The 20619-nt window shown below is 46.0% G+C and overlaps 1 protein-coding gene across 5 annotated transcripts in view; it reads right to left on the bottom strand.

Moving 5' to 3' along the window:
- LOC121005185 (erlin-1-like) overlaps positions 1-20619 on the bottom strand; it is a 343035-nt gene that overhangs the window by 276453 nt on the left and 45963 nt on the right. For all 5 annotated transcript variants that reach the window (XM_040437766.1, XM_040437767.1, XM_040437768.1 and 2 more), the window contains one exon: positions 18410-18471. In XM_040437766.1, the coding sequence (XP_040293700.1) occupies positions 18410-18471 (62 nt within the window). The remainder of the gene's footprint in view (positions 1-18409; positions 18472-20619) is intronic.

Below are 20619 nucleotides of genomic sequence, written 5' to 3'. Positions count from 1 at the left end.
TGTCCTGTTCATCAGTGCGCTGACCACTCTCCTCTTCCATAGTATAGTGCAGAGATGGAGGGTCTTCCATAAATGAGGTCTGTAACTGTCCTCTCAGGCTGGCTGGCACCCTTCCATCTGCGCACTGACAGGGTAAAAATACCCTAGGTAATGTCCCCTGGCGCAATCCACCTGCGGCCTCCGATTCTCACTTCCAGAACGCCATGTGTTCCAAATACAGGAAGTGGCCGTACGTCACTTTCGGTCCGCGCCAAGAATCGCGAGAACAAGAACCCCACGCTTTGCCCCCTGCCTCTGTAATGGCACAAGGGAAGCGGCCTGTGGGGGAAGAGGCCCCAGACCTCCTGAACATTGCCAGGAGGTTCCGGTGCGACAGCGGTACCTCCCGGTACCACCGGACTGCCTGTGAATGTCCCCTTGGCACAGCCAGGACCCGGAAGGGTGGAATCCAGACTTTAGGCAGCCCCTAGTGGAGACTTACGCCATATCAGGTAACCCCTATGGATCAAATAAACACCGGCGGGGCCCTGCAGCATTGTAGCTCTCCACAGAAAACGTCCTATCCATAGGACAGGAAACAGGAACTGGTGGATAGAGGCCGGGTCCCTCCTTAAGAAGCTCTCCACGGAAGTTCCTGTTTCCTGTCCTGGATAGAGACTGTCTCTCAAGGTTGCTGTCATGGGCATAAGGGAAAGTAGTGGTGTAGTGGTGCAGGGGTCACGGAGGCAGCGGCGGTAGAAGTCAGTCAGTGCAGAATTTTGGGGGTAAAAATCATCTACTCGGCGGTGTGGCAGTTTTTTGTTAAGCCTGAGGAGGTGAACATGGCCATTTGTAGAATCTGTGGGCAGAAGGTGAAGCGTGGCCAGGGTGGTAATGTTGGCACCACGGCCCTGCGTCAACATATGCAGCGTCGCCATAAAGTGGCCTGGGAGAACCGTGGCTCCGATGTGGTGGTCCAGCCTGCCGCAGGAACCACTGCATCACCAAGTAGCACGTACCCGATATCAAGCAGTAAAGGCTCCACCCCCTCAGCCGAAGGGAGCTGTCCGTAATTCCCATCATCTGCTGGTCCCGATGCTCCTACTCCTTGTCAGTCATTCCTTCAGCAATCGATTGCCAAGAGACAACAGTATGCGTGCACTCGTTCAACGGCGCAGAAGCTGAACGTGCTCCTGTCCAAGTTGCTGGTGCTGCAGTCCCTCCCTTTCCAAGTGGTGGACACTGCACCTTTCAGAGAACTGATGGCATGTGCCGAGCAGAGGTGGAGAGTCCCAAGCCGTCATTTATTTGCCAAAAAGACAGTACTAGCCCTGCACACGTATGTAGAACAGAAGGTGGGCCAGTGTTTGAGCCTGTCGGTGTCTGCCAAAGTGCATAGCAGCGCCAACGTGTGGAGCTGTAACTAAGGTCAGGGACAATACATGTCCTTTATGGCCCACTGGGTAAATGTGGTTCCTGCACAGCAACTTAGCCAGGTGACGTCGCTTCTGCCTCCATGTTCACACGCCGTTGGTCCTGCGACAATGTCCACCTCTGCCTCCTCATCCTCCACAGTATCCTCAGCCTCCACTGCAGGGAAAATTCATAGTGCCCCTCCAGCATACCACATGTGCAAGGCACGGCGGTGTCATGCTGTTCTGCACCTCGTTTGCCTGGGAGCAAACGGAGTCACACAGGGGAGAAACTGCACTGTGTCCTTCATCAAGAAATCGAATCCTGGCTTTCTCCGTGACAACTCAAAATCGGAACCATGGTGACTGACAACAGGAAGAATATTGTGTTGGCGCTGCGTCAAGGAGGGCTGAGCCATGCACCCTGCATGGCACACGTGTTCAATCTGGTTGTCAAGCGGATCCGGAAGTTATCCACCCATCTGCAAGACATCCTAAAAATGGCCAGGAAACTTTGCATGCACTTCAGCCACTTGTACACCGCAAAGCACACCCTCCTTGAGCGGCAGAATGGCATCCCCCAACATAGGCCGATATATGACGCTTACACCCGTTGGAATTCCACCCTCCATATGTTGGACCAACTATACAAACAAAGTACTCCCCTGTGTAACTTCGATGTCAGCCAGTGGCAGCTCATGCGCAACACCTGCCGTTTGCTCAGGCCCTTTGAGGAGGTAATGTTATTTGTCAGTCGCCAGAACTACAGGATGAACGTCGTCATTCCACTGCTTCATGCCTTGGAACAGATGCTGGTAAATCTGGCTGTCAGGGGGCTGGAAATGTGACACCTATATCTCATGGCCACATGAGCCCTGTGGGGGCTGAACTGGAGGAGGAGGGGCAGCCAGAGGAGCTAAAGGGCAATGAGGAAGACGAGGCAGAGGACCCAGACACACCGTGGCAGTAAGCAGTGGAGATGGAGGCAGGGAGTTCCTCTGAGTCACTTGCACAAATGGCCCGATGCATGCTCACTTGCTTGCGTAGTGACAGACAAGTTGTCAGCATTCGGCAGAGGGATGACTTCTGCCTCTCCACCTTGTTGGACCCTCGCTACCAGTCCAAAATGAAGGCATTTTTTACAGTCGCTGAGAGGGAGGACAAACTGAACTACTATAGAGACATCCTATGTAGTCAGTTGGCCGCTGCCTATCTGTGCCAACGTCCATCCTCTCACAAGTCTGACCGGGGGGCCCTCTGCGCTCACGTTCCTCTGCCATGGCTGATGTGGCAGGGTGGGGGGGTAGGAGCAGTTCCAGCTCAATCAGCAGCAACTTGAGTCTAGAGTCACTGATTAGCAACTTTCTTCACCCGCATAGTGAAGAAACTACTAAGCAACAGCTAGACCTGGTGCAAGACCTGAACCAGCAGCTGGTGGCATACTTAGACAGCACCCTGCCACCCCACAGATCCGCTGGACTACTGGGCAGCCAAACTAGATTTGTGGCCGCAACCAGCAGAGTTTGCCCTGGAAAAGCTGTCTTGCCCGGCCAGTAGTGTGGCATCTGAGCGGGTATTTAGTGTGGCGGGGGCCATATAGTTACCCCATGAAGAACTCGCCTGTCAACCCAAAATGTGGAGAGACTGACCTTTGTCAAGATGAATCAGGCGTGGATCAGCCAGGATTTCCACCTACCAATGCCTGATGCATCAGACTAGATCATTCACGGTGCCACACCAACACTTTGACAAAAGAGACCGGTTTCTTCTGGCTACCTGCCTCAGCTACTATTCTGATGCTACACATCTGATGCCAAGCGCTCTTTTTTTTTTTCACCCACCATCTTCAGCTGGTACCGGTATTGCCACCCACCTCCCCACTCTGTCAACGGGTCACTCTGTGGTCTCCTGATGCTGCTGCCACCTCACCACTCAGGTCTCTTGATGCTGCTGCTGCTGCCACCTCCACACTGTCATTGTGTCCATCTGTGGCCTCCTGATGCTGCTGCTGCCACCTCCACACCGTCATTGGGCCACCCTGTGGCCTCCTCCTGATGCTGCTACCTCCACACTGACATTGGGCCACTCTGTGGTCTCCTCATGCTGTTCCCACCCTCCCCACTTCATGACTGGGCCACTATTTTGCCTTTCGGCCTGGCTGACATTTATTTGACCCTTCTTCAGATCTGTCACAAGGAAGGAAAAATTAGACGCACAACGGATCCTGTCTATGTAGCAGCTGTAAGGCCTGCATGACATGGTGCTTATTTTGCATCAGAATTGACTTATGATTTGGTAGCCAAAAGCAGGAGTGGGTACAAAACAGAGAAGACATGCAAATATTCCATTCACGTCATCTCCGTTTTGGATCCATTCCTGTTTTTTTTGGGCATTAGCAATACTGATGGATTACTGACCAAATGCTGACACAATGAAGGCGGATGATCCACAAACAGGATCCGTTTTTGGGGATTATTGTTCTGACGGATCAGAGAAAGGGAAAAATAATCAGTGACATCAACACAAAAACTTACTGCTGACACCCTCTCCACTCTGTCGGGGGAAGGGGGGGGGGCTCTACTTTTATAAGCGTTTAATAAAACAGGTTCTGTGGAATCAGTGAATTCGTGTAAAAGGAGTGCGCTCTTTCACGCTATAGTAGGATCTTGGTCAGGGGCGTAGCTAAAGGCTCATGGGCCCTGGTATAAGATTTCTGTTTGGGCCCCCTTCCCTCAGTGTTTAGTGGCCAGGGGCAGGGGAGCACATAGCCTTCGTCCTGCCTGAGGGAAAAATTGAGATGGCAGCCCCCCCATGCCAAATTCTTGACCTAACCCCTTCCCTCCAGCCAGAGGTGTAACTTGACCAGCATGCACTTTCTATAATACTGGTGTCTTCTTATGTGGCACAAAGGTCTTTGGGCCCCCTCAGGCTCCTGGGCCCGGTAGCGACTGTTACCTCTGCACCCCCTATAGCTACACCCCTGATCTTGGGCCTCTGCTCGGTTCTTTATACCTGGAGCTAACATTGACCTATAAGGCTGGGTTCACACTTTTTGGCCCCGTAACTGCCCAAATAAGTGAAGTGTGCAGTGATTCTAAGAGTGACCCCTGTCATCTACATGTCATACTGACTCACAGTATTGTTTCACTATCACAGCAGAGTCCTTATGCGTGTTACTGCAAGGCACAGTGCTCTACACCACTATACAGGCTCTCTGCAGCCAGGAAATAGCTGTTTTTTTTAAACTCAATTCACCACAAATAAATTCGGATAGAACCAAAAATTTGGGGAAAATTCGGCGAACCAGCCAAATTGAATTTTTTAGAAATTCACTTATCTCTACTTATAAACACTCATTAAAGCTCAATTCTAGGGATGAGCGAATCGACTTCGGATGAAACAGCCGAAGTTGATTCGCATAATACTTCGTTTGAATACTGAACGGAGCGAGCAGAAATGGGACGGTTCCGTTTTGCAGCCCATAGACTTCTATTATGACGGAATGAATAACGGAATGCCTCTAAAAGGCATTCCGTTATGCATTCTGTTATAGAATTGCATTATGGTCCGTGGTAACGGAATCCATAACGCAATTCGCCTTTTACCAACAAACAAAGTGTGAACGAATTTCATAAGCGGAAATTCGCTCATCGTCATAGTTTATAACCTTTTAGTAATTTACAGATAAGGGTTATTAGATGACACAAAGTGAAAGTACCATTCTCACACACAGAAAAATGTAACCCTTTGTGACAGAAAACGGCTTGATATTTTTAATAAAGACCAACTAAAATAAAGATTTTAGCCCAAAATGAGCAAAATACAATTATAAAAAAATTGCCCCCGCAGGTTTAAACACTATCTCTGTGAAAAATAAAAATCACTGTGCTCTTAGATCCTCATACACATCACCTATTTGAAGCCTTTACCTTCAAGGTTTAGCCCTTTGAAAAAAAAAAGTTAAACAACTGGTATATTTCTGACATGCTATAGGAGACCTTCAATAACAATAAAATCAGGTCTATATGCATAAGGGTCCATTCACACGTCCGTGTGTGTTTTGTGGATCCACGGACTTTGCATTTTGCGGACCGCACATCGCCGGCACTAATAGAATATGCCTATTTTTGTCCGCAATTGCGGACAAGAATAGGACATGTTCTATTTTTTTCGGGAACGGAAATGCGGACCCGGAAGTGCGGGTCCGCATTTCCGGATACGGGCTGAACATCGTGCGGCCCCATAGAAATAAATGGGTCCGCAATTCCGTCCCGCAAAATGCTGGAATGGACCCTAATTGTGCTGACAGAATCCCTTTAACATGGAGGTCTGATCGGTGGTCTAAAACATTGGGGGGTCTGATCTGAGGTCTGATTAACCTTAGGGGTCTGAGCTGATGTCTGATAAACTTTTTTTTTTCTTATTTTCTTTCTCTAAAACCTAGGTGCGTAATAAAGGCTTGGATTTTATACAACACACTAGGGCACATTTACAAAGACCAGCATTTTCATGCCGGTCTTTGTTTTCCCTTGTGCTGTAGGAGGATTAGCCTAATTTATGTTATAAATACGGTAGGCTAATCAGAGGCAGTCCATGTACCTTTCCAAAAAAACTACACCATCCCCAGGCAGGCAGTTTTTTTTTTGCCAAACTGTACGCCTTTTTCCAGGAACACATGTTGGTAAATTTGCCAAGGCCAGCACAGCAGCCGACATGCACCTTCTCCACCGTAATCCCGCCGAACTGTCAAACTTTTTGCCACCAGCCGTGATAAATGACCCCCACTGGATCCTTCCTCTCCTTCCACTTTGGTGTTTCTACAAGCCTAACAAGCTGTGGATCCATACTGTGTTTCCACCCTGCTTGAGCTGGTTTTCCACTACTACTATACTGATACAGCTTGTCATTACCTGTTTTGGTAAGATAGTCAAGTAATTTTAGCTATGTCTGTCAGCAAGGAATTAGGCTACTTTCACACTTGCGTTCGGGGTTCCGCTTGTGAGTTCCGTTTGAAGGCTCTCACAGGCGGCCCCGAACGGATCCGTACAGCCCCAATGCATTCTGAGTGGATAAGGATCCGTTCAGAATCCATCAGTTTCGCTCCGTTCCGCTGAGGAGGCAGACACCGGAACGCAGCTTGGAGCGTTCGGGTGTCCGCCTGGCCGTGCGGAGCCAAACGGATCCGTCAAGGCTTACAACGTTTGACGTTGACACAGTATGGTGCAATTTCAAACTGATCCGTCCCCCATTGACTTTCAATGCAAAGTCAGGACGGATCCGTCTGACTAACAATTAGACTTAGATTTTTTTTTTCTGAAATATAATGCAGACGGATCCGTTCTGAACGGATACCATCGTTTGCATAAAGGTGCGGATCAGTCTGTGCAGATACCAGACGGATCCGCCGCGAACGCAAGTGTGAAAGTAGCCTAACTAAAACCTTGCAGTAATCCAAGTCCTCTTTTGCCCCATATTAAAATGAGTGCAGAGCACAGCCTGAAAGTAAATGCAGCTAATAAATAACATAGAACATAAATCTTTTTTTTTTTTTTACATATATATATGAATATTTTGTAAATTATCAACTACAGGTGCATAACTTAAAGGGGTTATCCAAGTTCTCAAACAGCCCCCCACCCACCCCCATGTGCCGGGCCCCTAACAGGTAATATACTTACCCCGCACCGATGCTTCTCCCTGTACACAGATGAAAACATCCGTTGTCAGGGGGGGTAGAGCAGCCAATGGCAAGCGGGGGGTGCCTCTCTAGCGTCACCCGGGATGCTAGGTGAGGCTCGTTCACGTCGGCCATTGGTTGCTCCTACCACACACACACACACACACACACACACACACACACACACACACACACACTGGATGTTTTCATCCATGTACAGGGAGAAGCAGCATCGGCTGTTTGAGAACCTGGATAACCCCTTTAACCACCTCAGCCCCTATGGCTTAAACACCCTGAAAGACCAGGCCACTTTTTACACTTCTGACCTACCCTACTTTCACCGTTTATTGCTCGGTCATGCAACTTACCACCCAAATGAATTTTACCTCCTTTTCTTCTCACTAATAGAGCTTTCATTTGGTGGTATTTCATTGCTGCTGACATTTTTACTTTTTTTTGTTATTAATCGAAATTTAACGATTTTTTTGCAAAAAAATGACATTTTTCACTTTCAGTTGTAAAATTTTGCAAAAAAAACGACATCCATATATAAATTTTTCTCTAAATTTATTGTTATACATGTCTTTGATAAAAAAAAAATGTTTGGGTAAAAAAAAAAATGGTTTGGGTAAAAGTTATAGCGTTTACAAACTATGGTACAAAAATGTGAATTTCCGCTTTTTGAAGCAGCTCTGACTTTCTGAGCACCTGTCATGTTTCCTGAGGTTCTACAATGGCCAGACAGTACAAACACCCCACAAATGACCCCATTTCGGAAAGTAGACACCCTAAGGTATTCGCTGATGGGCATAGTGAGTTCATAGAACTTTTTATTTTTTGTCACAAGTTAGCGGAAAATGATGATTTTTTATTTTATTTTTTTTCTTACAAAGTCTCATATTCCACTAAAGGTAATGTAGAAAGGTGAAAAAATAGCGGCACTCACCAGTGTGGTCAAAATATTGCTGCTTTATTGTAATCCACAAAGACATCAGGCAGTGGGGGAGAGGCAGTTCACTGCACGCACAGGTCAGCGGCGGCCGTTTCGCGCTAAATGCGCTTCATCAGGCTGAACGTCAATGCGTGCTGGTGCACAGCTCCTTTTTAAGTGCCGGCGTGAGCTGCTGTCATGGAAACTGACAACTCAGGTCACGTCCGCACTGGGGAGATAATTAAAGTAACATACATGTTAAAACAATGTGCAAATAATGCGCATACAATCGTCAAAGAAAGCGCACATATAGAACACAGTAAATGGGGGGGGGGAAAAAGAAGAAGAAAGAGAGTGGAAGCCCTGCATACTTGGGATGTTACAAAAACGGACTTAGATCATTTCTATCATTGAGTCCTAATTCCCCCAGGGCTCCCGTACGCAATACCCATTTGGCTTCTCTCTGTAGCAGGAGGCGGTGTCTATCTCCCCCTTGAGGGGGCGTGGATACGACTTCCAACCCGGAAAAACGGATACACTTCGTGTCACCATTGTGCACACTTCTGATGTGTTCTATCAGTCTCTGACAACCTTTGCCGGTTTTGATAGAATTGAAGTGTTCTCTTATCCGTTCGAAGAGGCATCTAATGGTTTTACCGATGTAAAATCGTCCACACGACAACAAAGGAAGAAAATTCCTCGACGTCAAAATAATGACTATTGGACAACAGATTCCGACTCCAGTATTTCGGATGATCCCGGCCATCTACCAGCCAATTCTGTAAGAGAGCCATGTGACCCTTTAGTAAAAGGATCAGAAGAGGAGGGAGAAAGAACAGGAAAAACAACAAGTGTCAGGAAGTCAGGAAGAGAGAAGAAACAAGTCTCCTGGAGGAAGTAGACGACCCCCTCCACTCAGAGGAAAATTTAGTGATCAATTTGTCTGGTCACCCATTACCACCTGGGTGTGTTAAAATCCTGAACAAAGGACTTGGTTATAGCCTGACCGAAAAATTTGATCCAACAACCTTTGAGGTTGATCTGTTCAAAGCCACCCGCAAGCTTTATCTGCACAAGCTTTTCAAAGATACCCCACAGAAGCCAGCCACAACATTGGGAGAAGTACCACTTCAGATGGACTCTGGAGCCTTCCAAATATCAAATAAATTGAGTGAAGAGGAACAAGCCTGCCTAGCATTCCTAGCTGGAATGGATACCACTGAGGCATCCCCCTGTGATGCGTCCGTCGTACCATTTAGTGGTGGAGTCGGTTCCACTTTTTGCCCCCCTATGCCCGCTGGGAGTAGCATTGATATCTTCCAATACCAAGTCATGAGGGATATTAAAGCGGTAATATATTCTACCGCCCAACCCAATATCACTAGCGAGGAACAAAAAGCCCTACAATGGCTACGTTCACAGAAGGATATAATAGTAAAACCAGCGGACAAGGGGGGCAATATAGTTCTCATGTCCAGAGAATTCTATGTCAACGAAGCCCTTAGACAACTGGGTGATACAGGGGTATATGAAAGGTTACGGGGGGACCCCTTGCCAGATATCCAGTCGTCACTACAATCCCTTGTCAAGAAATATATAGGGATTGGTTTTTTACCTAAAAACCTGTTGGAAAAACTTGTCCCGGTCTCACCAGCCAAACCTTCATGGTATTTTCTTCCGAAGATCCACAAGTCGCTGAGCCACCCCCCGGGACGTCCTATCGTCGCGGGGATTGGCTCGGTGACTGAGCCTATCTCCAAGTATTTGGATTGGCTGTTGCGACCGATACTAAGTAGCGCCCCTGCCTACCTCAGGGACACCAATGATTTTTTATTGGCCCTGAAGGATATTTGTTGGCAGAAGAATTACCATCTGGTTTCCCTCGATGTGGAGAGCCTCTACACCCGCATCCCTCATGATGCCGGTGTGGAGGCTATCCTTGACATCGTGGTGAACCTGGGTAAGAGCCCTGTATATTGTGAGTTTGTAGGAGAGGCGCTCAAATTTGTTTTAACTAACAATATATTCCAATTTGAGGACGAGTGGTTCAGACAAAAACTCGGCACAGCTATGGGGACCCCCGTCTCCTGCACCTTCGCTAATATGTACCTTTCCAGACTAGAGGATAGATATGTTTACTCTGTGAGTAATCCCTTTCTGTCCAAATTAAAGACATATCTGCGGTTTGTAGATGATATATTCATAGTCTGGGAAGGTACAGAGGAAGAGTGCAATCATTTCGTTGATTATATGAATGGTAATGATATGGGCATGACTTTTACGGTGAACTTCGGGGGAGATAAATTGCAATTCCTGGATGTGGCTGTCTTGGTGGAAGGCGACGAGTTGGTCACGGAGGGCTTTCGCAAGCCCACGGCGACCAACTCCTTGCTCCACCACGACAGCTTCCACCCAGAGAGTGTCAAAAAAGCTGTTCCATACGGTCAATTCATTAGACTTAGACGTATAAACAGCAGAGACAGTGGTTATCGTAGACAGGCGAATGACCTCAAACACCGTCTAATGAAGAGAGGTTACCCTGAAAATACACTCAATAAAGATATGGAAAAGGTAGAGGAAATGTTCTCACAAGATTATCTCTTGAGGGGTGAGAATCGGAGAGGGGAGAAAGGTGCAGATTCAGCAAAAAGCAGCAGATTTGCGTTCTCCTTTAAATACAGCCCTATGGCTGACCGCATCCGATCAGTCATATTCAAAAACTGGGACGTTTTAAGGAGGGACGCAACTCTAAATGAGCTGACAGGACAGAGACCCCTTATCTCCTTTAGAAGGAGTCACACAGTTAAAGACAAAATTGTTAGAAGTAGGCTCCAAAAAGACAGCAGTAAAAATTGGCTCACAAGTAATCGACCTAATGGTAATTACAGATGTGGAAATTGTTCACTTTGCACCAATAATTCGCAGAAAAAGATTGTTGAATTTGCCGGCATTCGGCATAAAGTCAATCAATTTATTAATTGCCGGAGTACCTATGTGGTTTACTTATTGATGTGCACGTGTGGACGATTTTACATCGGTAAAACCATTAGATGCCTCTTCGAACGGATAAGAGAACACTTCAATTCTATCAAAACCGGCAAAGGTTGTCCGAGACTGATAGAACACATCAGAAGTGTGCACAATGGTGACACGAAGTGTATCCGTTTTTCCGGGTTGGAAGTCGTATCCACGCCCCCTCAAGGGGGAGATAGACACCGCCTCCTGCTACAGAGAGAAGCCAAATGGGTATTGCGTACGGGAGCCCTGGGGGAATTAGGACTCAATGATAGAAATGATCTAAGTCCGTTTTTGTAACATCCCAAGTATGCAGGGCTTCCACTCTCTTTCTTCTTCTTTTTTTCCCCCCCATTTACTGTGTTCTATATGTGCGCTTTCTTTGACGATTGTATGCGCATTATTTGCACATTGTTTTAACATGTATGTTACTTTAATTATCTCCCCAGTGCGGACGTGACCTGAGTTGTCAGTTTCCATGACAGCAGCTCACGCCGGCACTTAAAAAGGAGCTGTGCACCAGCACGCATTGACGTTCAGCCTGATGAAGCGCATTTAGCGCGAAACGGCCGCCGCTGACCTGTGCGTGCAGTGAACTGCCTCTCCCCCACTGCCTGATGTCTTTGTGGATTACAATAAAGCAGCAATATTTTGACCACACTGGTGAGTGCCGCTATTTTTTCACCTTTCTACATTACCTTCAGTTTGAGTCTTGCTTTCATAGCTGAGCACCGCCGTCTGTGTGTGTCCTCCACAGCCATATCCTGCATTGGATTCTGACACGCTTGCACGCCGAGCCGCCGTGAGTGGTGCCGACCCTATCTTGTTTTTGCTACATTGTTTCTGGACTGTTCCTTCGGGGCTAGAGCACACTGCACTTTACCGGCTCATCAGTACACCAGATCCGTATTTTGCAACTATCTTTATGATATGGCTACAGAGGTATCCAGCCAATCCTTACTGGAAGGCAGACAGGGGGTAGAGGATTTCTTCACACAATGCAACGCCAAAGACGCCCTGCAAAATTTAAGCACTCGCGCACTTGAAGCTAAAGTTGCGCAACTGGCAGATAAGGAGATTCGTCTCTTCTGGACAGTTGAATCACTGAAATCTTATCGAGAAAGTGGAAGAGTGCCTAGGGGCTTAAGGATTTACAAGGTTCCCGCACAGTTTGAACATGATGATTTGTTTTTAAAAGAATGGCAGTTACTGCACATGAGTTTCTCTCTGCAAATACTAGAAACTGTATTGAAAAGAGATATAAAAGAGTATGACATCATCAAAGACGAACTGGATAAAGCCCGAGGAGAGCTGGAATCCAGATTATCTGAAACCTTAATGGACGCCTTTGAAAAGAAGTTAAGCAAAAAATTAACTGTCATACAAGCAGAGGTAAAAGAACGAAAAAAAGATAAATTTGTCAGAGACAAACACGATTATGACACCGGTACCATTTTTAATTGGAATACTAGGAAAAGATTTAATAATAAAAGACAACAAAGGAAGAAAATTCCTCGACGTCAAAATAATGACTATTGGACAACAGATTCCGACTCCAGTATTTCGGATGATCCCGGCCATCTACCAGCCAATTCTGTAAGAGAGCCATGTGACCCTTTAGTAAAAGGATCAGAAGAGGAGGGAGAAAGAACAGGAAAAACAACAAGTGTCAGGAAGTCAGGAAGAGAGAAGAAACAAGTCTCCTGGAGGAAGTAGACGACCCCCTCCACTCAGAGGAAAATTTAGTGATCAATTTGTCTGGTCACCCATTACCACCTGGGTGTGTTAAAATCCTGAACAAAGGACTTGGTTATAGCCTGACCGAAAAATTTGATCCAACAACCTTTGAGGTTGATCTGTTCAAAGCTACCCGCAAGCTTTATCTGCACAAGCTTTTCAAAGATACCCCACAGAAGCCAGCCACAACATTGGGAGAAGTACCACTTCAGATGGACTCTGGAGCCTTCCAAATATCAAATAAATTGAGTGAAGAGGAACAAGCCTGCCTAGCATTCCTAGCTGGAATGGATACCACTGAGGCATCCCCCTGTGATGCGTCCGTCGTACCATTTAGTGGTGGAGTCGGTTCCACTTTTTGCCCCCCTATGCCCGCTGGGAGTAGCATTGATATCTTCCAATACCAAGTCATGAGGGATATTAAAGCGGTAATATATTCTACCGCCCAACCCAATATCACTAGCGAGGAACAAAAAGCCCTACAATGGCTATGTTCACAGAAGGATATAATAGTAAAACCAGCGGACAAGGGGGGCAATATAGTTCTCATGTCCAGAGAATTCTATGTCAACGAAGCCCTTAGACAACTGGGTGATACAGGGGTATATGAAAGGTTACGGGGGGACCCCTTGCCAGATATCCAGTCGTCACTACAATCCCTTGTCAAGAAATATATAGGGATTGGTTTTTTACCTAAAAACCTGTTGGAAAAACTTGTCCCGGTCTCACCAGCCAAACCTTCATGGTATTTTCTTCCGAAGATCCACAAGTCGCTGAGCCACCCCCCGGGACGTCCTATCGTCGCGGGGATTGGCTCGGTGACTGAGCCTATCTCCAAGTATTTGGATTGGCTGTTGCGACCGATACTAAGTAGCGCCCCTGCCTACCTCAGGGACACCAATGATTTTTTATTGGCCCTGAAGGATATTTGTTGGCAGAAGAATTACCATCTGGTTTCCCTCGATGTGGAGAGCCTCTACACCCGCATCCCTCATGATGCCGGTGTGGAGGCTATCCTTGACATCGTGGTGAACCTGGGTAAGAGCCCTGTATATTGTGAGTTTGTAGGAGAGGCGCTCAAATTTGTTTTAACTAACAATATATTCCAATTTGAGGACGAGTGGTTCAGACAAAAACTCGGCACAGCTATGGGGACCCCCGTCTCCTGCACCTTCGCTAATATGTACCTTTCCAGACTAGAGGATAGATATGTTTACTCTGTGAGTAATCCCTTTCTGTCCAAATTAAAGACATATCTGCGGTTTGTAGATGATATATTCATAGTCTGGGAAGGTACAGAGGAAGAGTGCAATCATTTCGTTGATTATATGAATGGTAATGATATGGGCATGACTTTTACGGTGAACTTCGGGGGAGATAAATTGCAATTCCTGGATGTGGCTGTCTTGGTGGAAGGCGACGAGTTGGTCACGGAGGGCTTTCGCAAGCCCACGGCGACCAACTCCTTGCTCCACCACGACAGCTTCCACCCAGAGAGTGTCAAAAAAGCTGTTCCATACGGTCAATTCATTAGACTTAGACGTATAAACAGCAGAGACAGTGGTTATCGTAGACAGGCGAATGACCTCAAACACCGTCTAATGAAGAGAGGTTACCCTGAAAATACACTCAATAAAGATATGGAAAAGGTAGAGGAAATGTTCTCACAAGATTATCTCTTGAGGGGTGAGAATCGGAGAGGGGAGAAAGGTGCAGATTCAGCAAAAAGCAGCAGATTTGCGTTCTCCTTTAAATACAGCCCTATGGCTGACCGCATCCGATCAGTCATATTCAAAAACTGGGACGTTTTAAGGAGGGACGCAACTCTAAATGAGCTGACAGGACAGAGACCCCTTATCTCCTTTAGAAGGAGTCACACAGTTAAAGACAAAATTGTTAGAAGTAGGCTCCAAAAAGACAGCAGTAAAAATTGGCTCACAAGTAATCGACCTAATGGTAATTACAGATGTGGAAATTGTTCACTTTGCACCAATAATTCGCAGAAAAAGATTGTTGAATTTGCCGGCATTCGGCATAAAGTCAATCAATTTATTAATTGCCGGAGTACCTATGTGGTTTACTTATTGATGTGCACGTGTGGACGATTTTACATCGGTAAAACCATTAGATGCCTCTTCGAACGGATAAGAGAACACTTCAATTCTATCAAAACCGGCAAAGGTTGTCCGAGACTGATAGAACACATCAGAAGTGTGCACAATGGTGACACGAAGTGTATCCGTTTTTCCGGGTTGGAAGTCGTATCCACGCCCCCTCAAGGGGGAGATAGACACCGCCTCCTGCTACAGAGAGAAGCCAAATGGGTATTGCGTACGGGAGCCCTGGGGGAATTAGGACTCAATGATAGAAATGATCTAAGTCCGTTTTTGTAACATCCCAAGTATGCAGGGCTTCCACTCTCTTTCTTCTTCTTTTTTTCCCCCCCATTTACTGTGTTCTATATGTGCGCTTTCTTTGACGATTGTATGCGCATTATTTGCACATTGTTTTAACATGTATGTTACTTTAATTATCTCCCCAGTGCGGACGTGACCTGAGTTGTCAGTTTCCATGACAGCAGCTCACGCCGGCACTTAAAAAGGAGCTGTGCACCAGCACGCATTGACGTTCAGCCTGATGAAGCGCATTTAGCGCGAAACGGCCGCCGCTGACCTGTGCGTGCAGTGAACTGCCTCTCCCCCACTGCCTGATGTCTTTGTGGATTACAATAAAGCAGCAATATTTTGACCACACTGGTGAGTGCCGCTATTTTTTCACCTTTCTACATTACCTTCAGTTTGAGTCTTGCTTTCATAGCTGAGCACCGCCGTCTGTGTGTGTCCTCCACAGCCATATCCTGCATTGGATTCTGACACGCTTGCACGCCGAGCCGCCGTGAGTGGTGCCGACCCTATCTTGTTTTTGCTACATCATATTCCACTAACTTGTGACAAAAAATAAAAACTTCCATGAACTCACTATGCCCATCAGCGAATACCTTTGGGCGTCTTCTTTCCAAAATGGGGTCACTTGTGGGGTAGTTATACTGCCCTGGCATTCTAGGGGCCCAAATGTGTGGTAAGAAGTTTGAAATCAAAATGTGTAAAAAATGCCCGGTGAAATCCGAAAGGTGCTCTTTGGAATGTGGGCCCCTTTGCCCACCTAGGCTGCAAAAAAGTGTCACACATGTGGTATCTCCGTACTCAGGAGAAGTTGGGGAATGTGTTTTGGGGTGTCATTTTACATATACCCATGCTGGGTGAGATAAATATCTTGGTCAAATGCCAACTTTGTATAAAAAAAATGGGAAAAGTTGTCTTTTGCCAAGATATTTCTCTCACCCAGCATGGGTATATGTAAAATGACACCCCAAAACACATTGCCCAACTTCTCCTGAGTACGGCGATACCACATGTGTGACACTTTTTTGCAGCCTAGATGCGCAAAGGGGCCCACATTCATTTTATGAGGGCATTTTTAGACATTTGGATCTTAGACTTCTTCTCACGCTTTAGGGTCCCTAGAATGCCAGGGCAGTATAAATACCCCACATGTGACCCCATTTTGGAAAGAAGACACCCCAAGGTATTCAATGAGGGGCATGGCGAGTTCATAGAATTTTTTTTTTTTTGGCACAAGTTAGCGGAAATTGATATTTATTTATTTTTTTCTCACAAAGTCTCCCTTTCCGCTAACTTGGGACAAAAATTTCAATCTTTCATGGACTCAATATGCCCCTCACGGAATACCTTGGGGTGTCTTCTTTCCGAAATGGGGTCACATGTGGGGTATTTATACTGCCCTGGCATTCCAGGGGCCCTAAAGTGTGAGAAGAAGTCTGGAATATAAATGTCTAAACATTTTTACGCATTTGGATTCCGTGAGGGGTATGGTGAGTTCATGTGAGATTTTATTTTTTGACACAAGTTATTGGAATATGAGACTTTGTAAGAAAAATTTAAAAAAATTCCGCTAACTTGGGCCAAAAAAATGTCTGAATGCAGCCTTACAGGGGGGTGATCAATGACAGGGGGGTGATCAATGACAGGGGGGTGATCAGGGAGTCTATATGGGGTGATCACCCCCCTATAAGGCTCCATTCAGATGTCCGTATGTGTTTTGCGGATCCGATCCATGTATCAGTGGATCCGTAAAAATCATACGGACATCTGAATGCAGCCTTACAGGGGGGTGATCAATGACAGGGGGTGATCAATGACAGGGGGGTGATCAGGGAGTCTATATGGGGTGATCACCCCCCTGTAAGGCTCCATTCAGACGTCCGTATGCGTTTTGCGGATCCGATCCATGTATCAGTGGATCCGTAAAAATCATACGGACATCTGAATGCAGCCTTACAGGGGGGTGATCAATGACAGGGGGGTAATCAATGACAGGGGGGTGATCAGGGAGTCTATATGGGGTGATCACCTCCGTCATTGATCACTCCCCTGTAAGGCTCCATTCAGACGTCCGTATGCGTTGTGCGGATCCGATCCATCTATCAGTGGATCCGTAAAAATCATACGGACATCTGAATGCAGCCTTACAGAGGGGTGATCAATGACAGGGGGGTAATCAATGACAGGGGGGTGATCAGGGAGTCTATATGGGGTGATCACCTCCGTCATTGATCACTCCCCTGTAAGGCTCCATTCAGACGTCCGTATGCGTTTTGCGGATCCGATCCATCTATCAGTGGATCCGTAAAAATCATGCGGACATCTGAATGGAGCTTTACAGGGGGGTGATCAATGACAGGGGGGTGATCAATGACAGGGGGGGTGATCAGGGAGTCTATATAGGGTGATCAGGGGTGAATAAGGGGTTAATAAGTGACAGGGGGGGGGGGTGTAGTGTAGTGGTGCTTGGTGCAACATATTATTGAGCTACCTGTGTCCTCTGGTGGTCGATCCAAACAAATGGGACCACCAGAGGACCAGGTAGCAGGTATATTAGACGCTGTTATCATAACAGCGTCTAATATACCTGTTAGGGGTTAAAAAAATCACATCTCCAGCCTGCCAGCGAACGATCGCCGCTGGCAGGCTGGAGATCCACTCGCTTACCTTCCGATCCTGTGAACGCGCGCGCCTGTGTGCGCGTGTTCACAGGAAATCTCGCGTCTCGCGAGAGGACGCGTCTCGCGAGAGGACGCGCCGGCGCGTCCACTCGGAATGAATCAACCACCTCCAGGACGCGTCTGTGCGTACAGCGGTCCGGAGGTGGTTAAAGAGGTTTTTAAAGGGAACCTGTCACCAGGATTTTGGGTATAGAGCTGAGGACATGGGTTGCTAGATGGCCGCTAGCACATCCGCAATACCCAGTCCCCATAGCTCTGTGTGCTTTTATTGTGTAAAAAAACCGATTTGATACATATGCAAATTAACATAAAAGAGTCATATCTTACTTGTGTGACCAGAGAAGAGTCATATTTTCAAGCTATGACTCATCTCAGGTTAATTTGCATATGTAACAAATCGGTTTTTATACACAATAAAAGCACACATAGCTATGGGGACTGGATATTGCAGATGTGCTAGCGGTGATCTAGCAACCCATGTCCTCAGCTCTATACCCAAAATCCAGGTGACAGGTTCCCTTTAAGTGGATCCCTTTTTTTTTCTCTAAAGTTGACACAGACATGGCAGTACTAACCTGCAGAAGGAGTCAGCATATTCACCACTTCAATTCTGTCAAAGTAGATCATTACACCCCCACTGGAACAGAAAATGACAAGAACTAATTAACAAACCATACAAATGAAGAACAACATGAAGACAAAAAAAATAATTTATACAGCTTGTGTAAAGAAGAACATGTACATTTATCATATTATGCAGTACATTAACAGATAGCAAAATACTGAGAATTAGTGAGGTCTAATGAACTTGAATATTGGGCATTGCCCATTTTAAAATTATTAACTAGACAACATAAAATACTGCTTAATGCCTGCAAGACCTCATTTGCATATCAGTGAATCACAGAAGTACGCTGCCTGTGTTTTCCAGAGTTCTAAGAGTGGTTTTCAGCGACCATTAGTAGGCAGACACTTCCAGAAAAGTAAAATTATTCCTCTTAGCATTTTTGAGTATTTTATGCTGACATAGCCATACAAGGGCTTGTTATTTGCAGGGTGAATTGTATTTTTAGGGACACCATTTTGGGGTACATATAACTTATTTACTTTATTTTCCTTTTTTGGAGTGATGATGGGGGGGAAGCAATTCCTCCACCGGTTTTGTACTTTAAACTTACGACGTTCACTGCTTTACTGTTATTGTATGGGTGAGTAGGCTTTCTGCGATACCAACATATATAGATTTATGTATTTTTTATTTTTTTACTATTTTCGAACAGTATTAACCCATCTCGTTATACCACCACATTCCAAGAGTCAGTTTTGGGATACATGGCACTTAACTAATATTTATTATATTTTGGAGGGTGGAAGATTCAGAAAAACTACAGATTTTTTGCTTTTTTTTACGTTGTTTAATGGTACAGTTTAAATAACCTGTTGTTATCTCTATTATACGAGTTCCGGCAAGCACTCTAAAATCGTGTGCGTTTTGTTTTTTTACCAAATAAAATCATCTTTTATGGAATATTTTTGAATCAACTTTATTGACAATTATTATTTTACTCCCAGGGTACATTGTTTTTTTATTATGCACTAGCTGATGACCCGGCGTTGCTCGGGTATTTATTTATTGCAATTTTATATTAAATAACAGTGACCTTCACAGTAACCACCCCTTTCACAATGACCTCCCTTTAACAGTGACTTTCACTGTGGTTGCCCCTTTAAAGGGATTCTGTCACCAGATTTAACCCTATTAAGCTAGCTGACATTAGCAATGTGCTAATGTCAGCTACACCTACCTAGCCTATTCCTACTTTTATCTATGCCCCCTTTACGCCAGATATCTAACTTTTATAATATGCTAATTATCCTCTAGAAGCAGGGGGGGCCATTGTTCCTGCTCCTAGAGGCTCCGTTCTCCCACATTTGTCGCCTCCCTCCAAGTCCTGATTGACAGGGCCAGGCAGCGCTTGCATCTGTCTGCCAGCCCTGTGCTCTGGTGAAATCAGCGCTGCCTGGCCCTGTCAATCAGGACTTGGAGGGAGGCGACAAAGGTGGGAGAACGGAGCCTCTAGGAGCAGGAACAATGCCCCCCCTGCTTCTAGAGGATAATTAGCATATTATAAAAGTTAGATATCTGGCGTAACGGGGGCATAGATAAAAGTAGGAATAGGCTAGTTAGGTTTAGCTGACATTAGCACATAGCTAATGTCAGCAAGCTTAATAGGGTTAAATCTGGTGACAGAAACCCTTTAACAGTGAACTCCACAGCGCCCGTCAGTTTAATAGTGGCTCCTGCCCCCCATGCATGTTGCAGTGTAGTTGTGCCATCATACGTCATATGACTGAATATTTCAGGACCGGCGAACTGCTAAAACCTGTGATCAGTTGTTATGGCAACCTGGTGTAGGACCTGTGAGCTTCTATTGGCTGATAAGGGACATGTGACCGTGTGTATGGCAGTTTGCATATGAATAGAAAGACTTGCAGGCTTATATTGGCTAATGCAGGTCATTTTTTTGGAATATCTCGGGAATAGTACGTCCTAGAGAGCTGAGACCCCCGCAAGATTTCTTTCTAGGTAGCAAGGGATGTGTATACCAAGTTTCGTTGAAATGGATGGTTGCGTTTTTGAGTTTTCGCGGAACATACATACACACATACATCCTTTTTTATATATATACTAGACATTAAGCCAGTTACAATAACGGGCGCTAGAACAGTAGGGGTGACACTGTTATGGAGGGGAAAGGGGGGTATCTGTGGCCGACACTGTTAT

This window comes from Bufo bufo, chromosome 6 (genome assembly GCF_905171765.1).
Source record: "Bufo bufo chromosome 6, aBufBuf1.1, whole genome shotgun sequence".
NCBI classification, from domain to species: Eukaryota; Metazoa; Chordata; class Amphibia; order Anura; family Bufonidae; genus Bufo; species Bufo bufo.
Note: the sequence above shows the minus strand (reverse complement) of the source record. Positions and strands in the feature narration are given on the sequence as shown.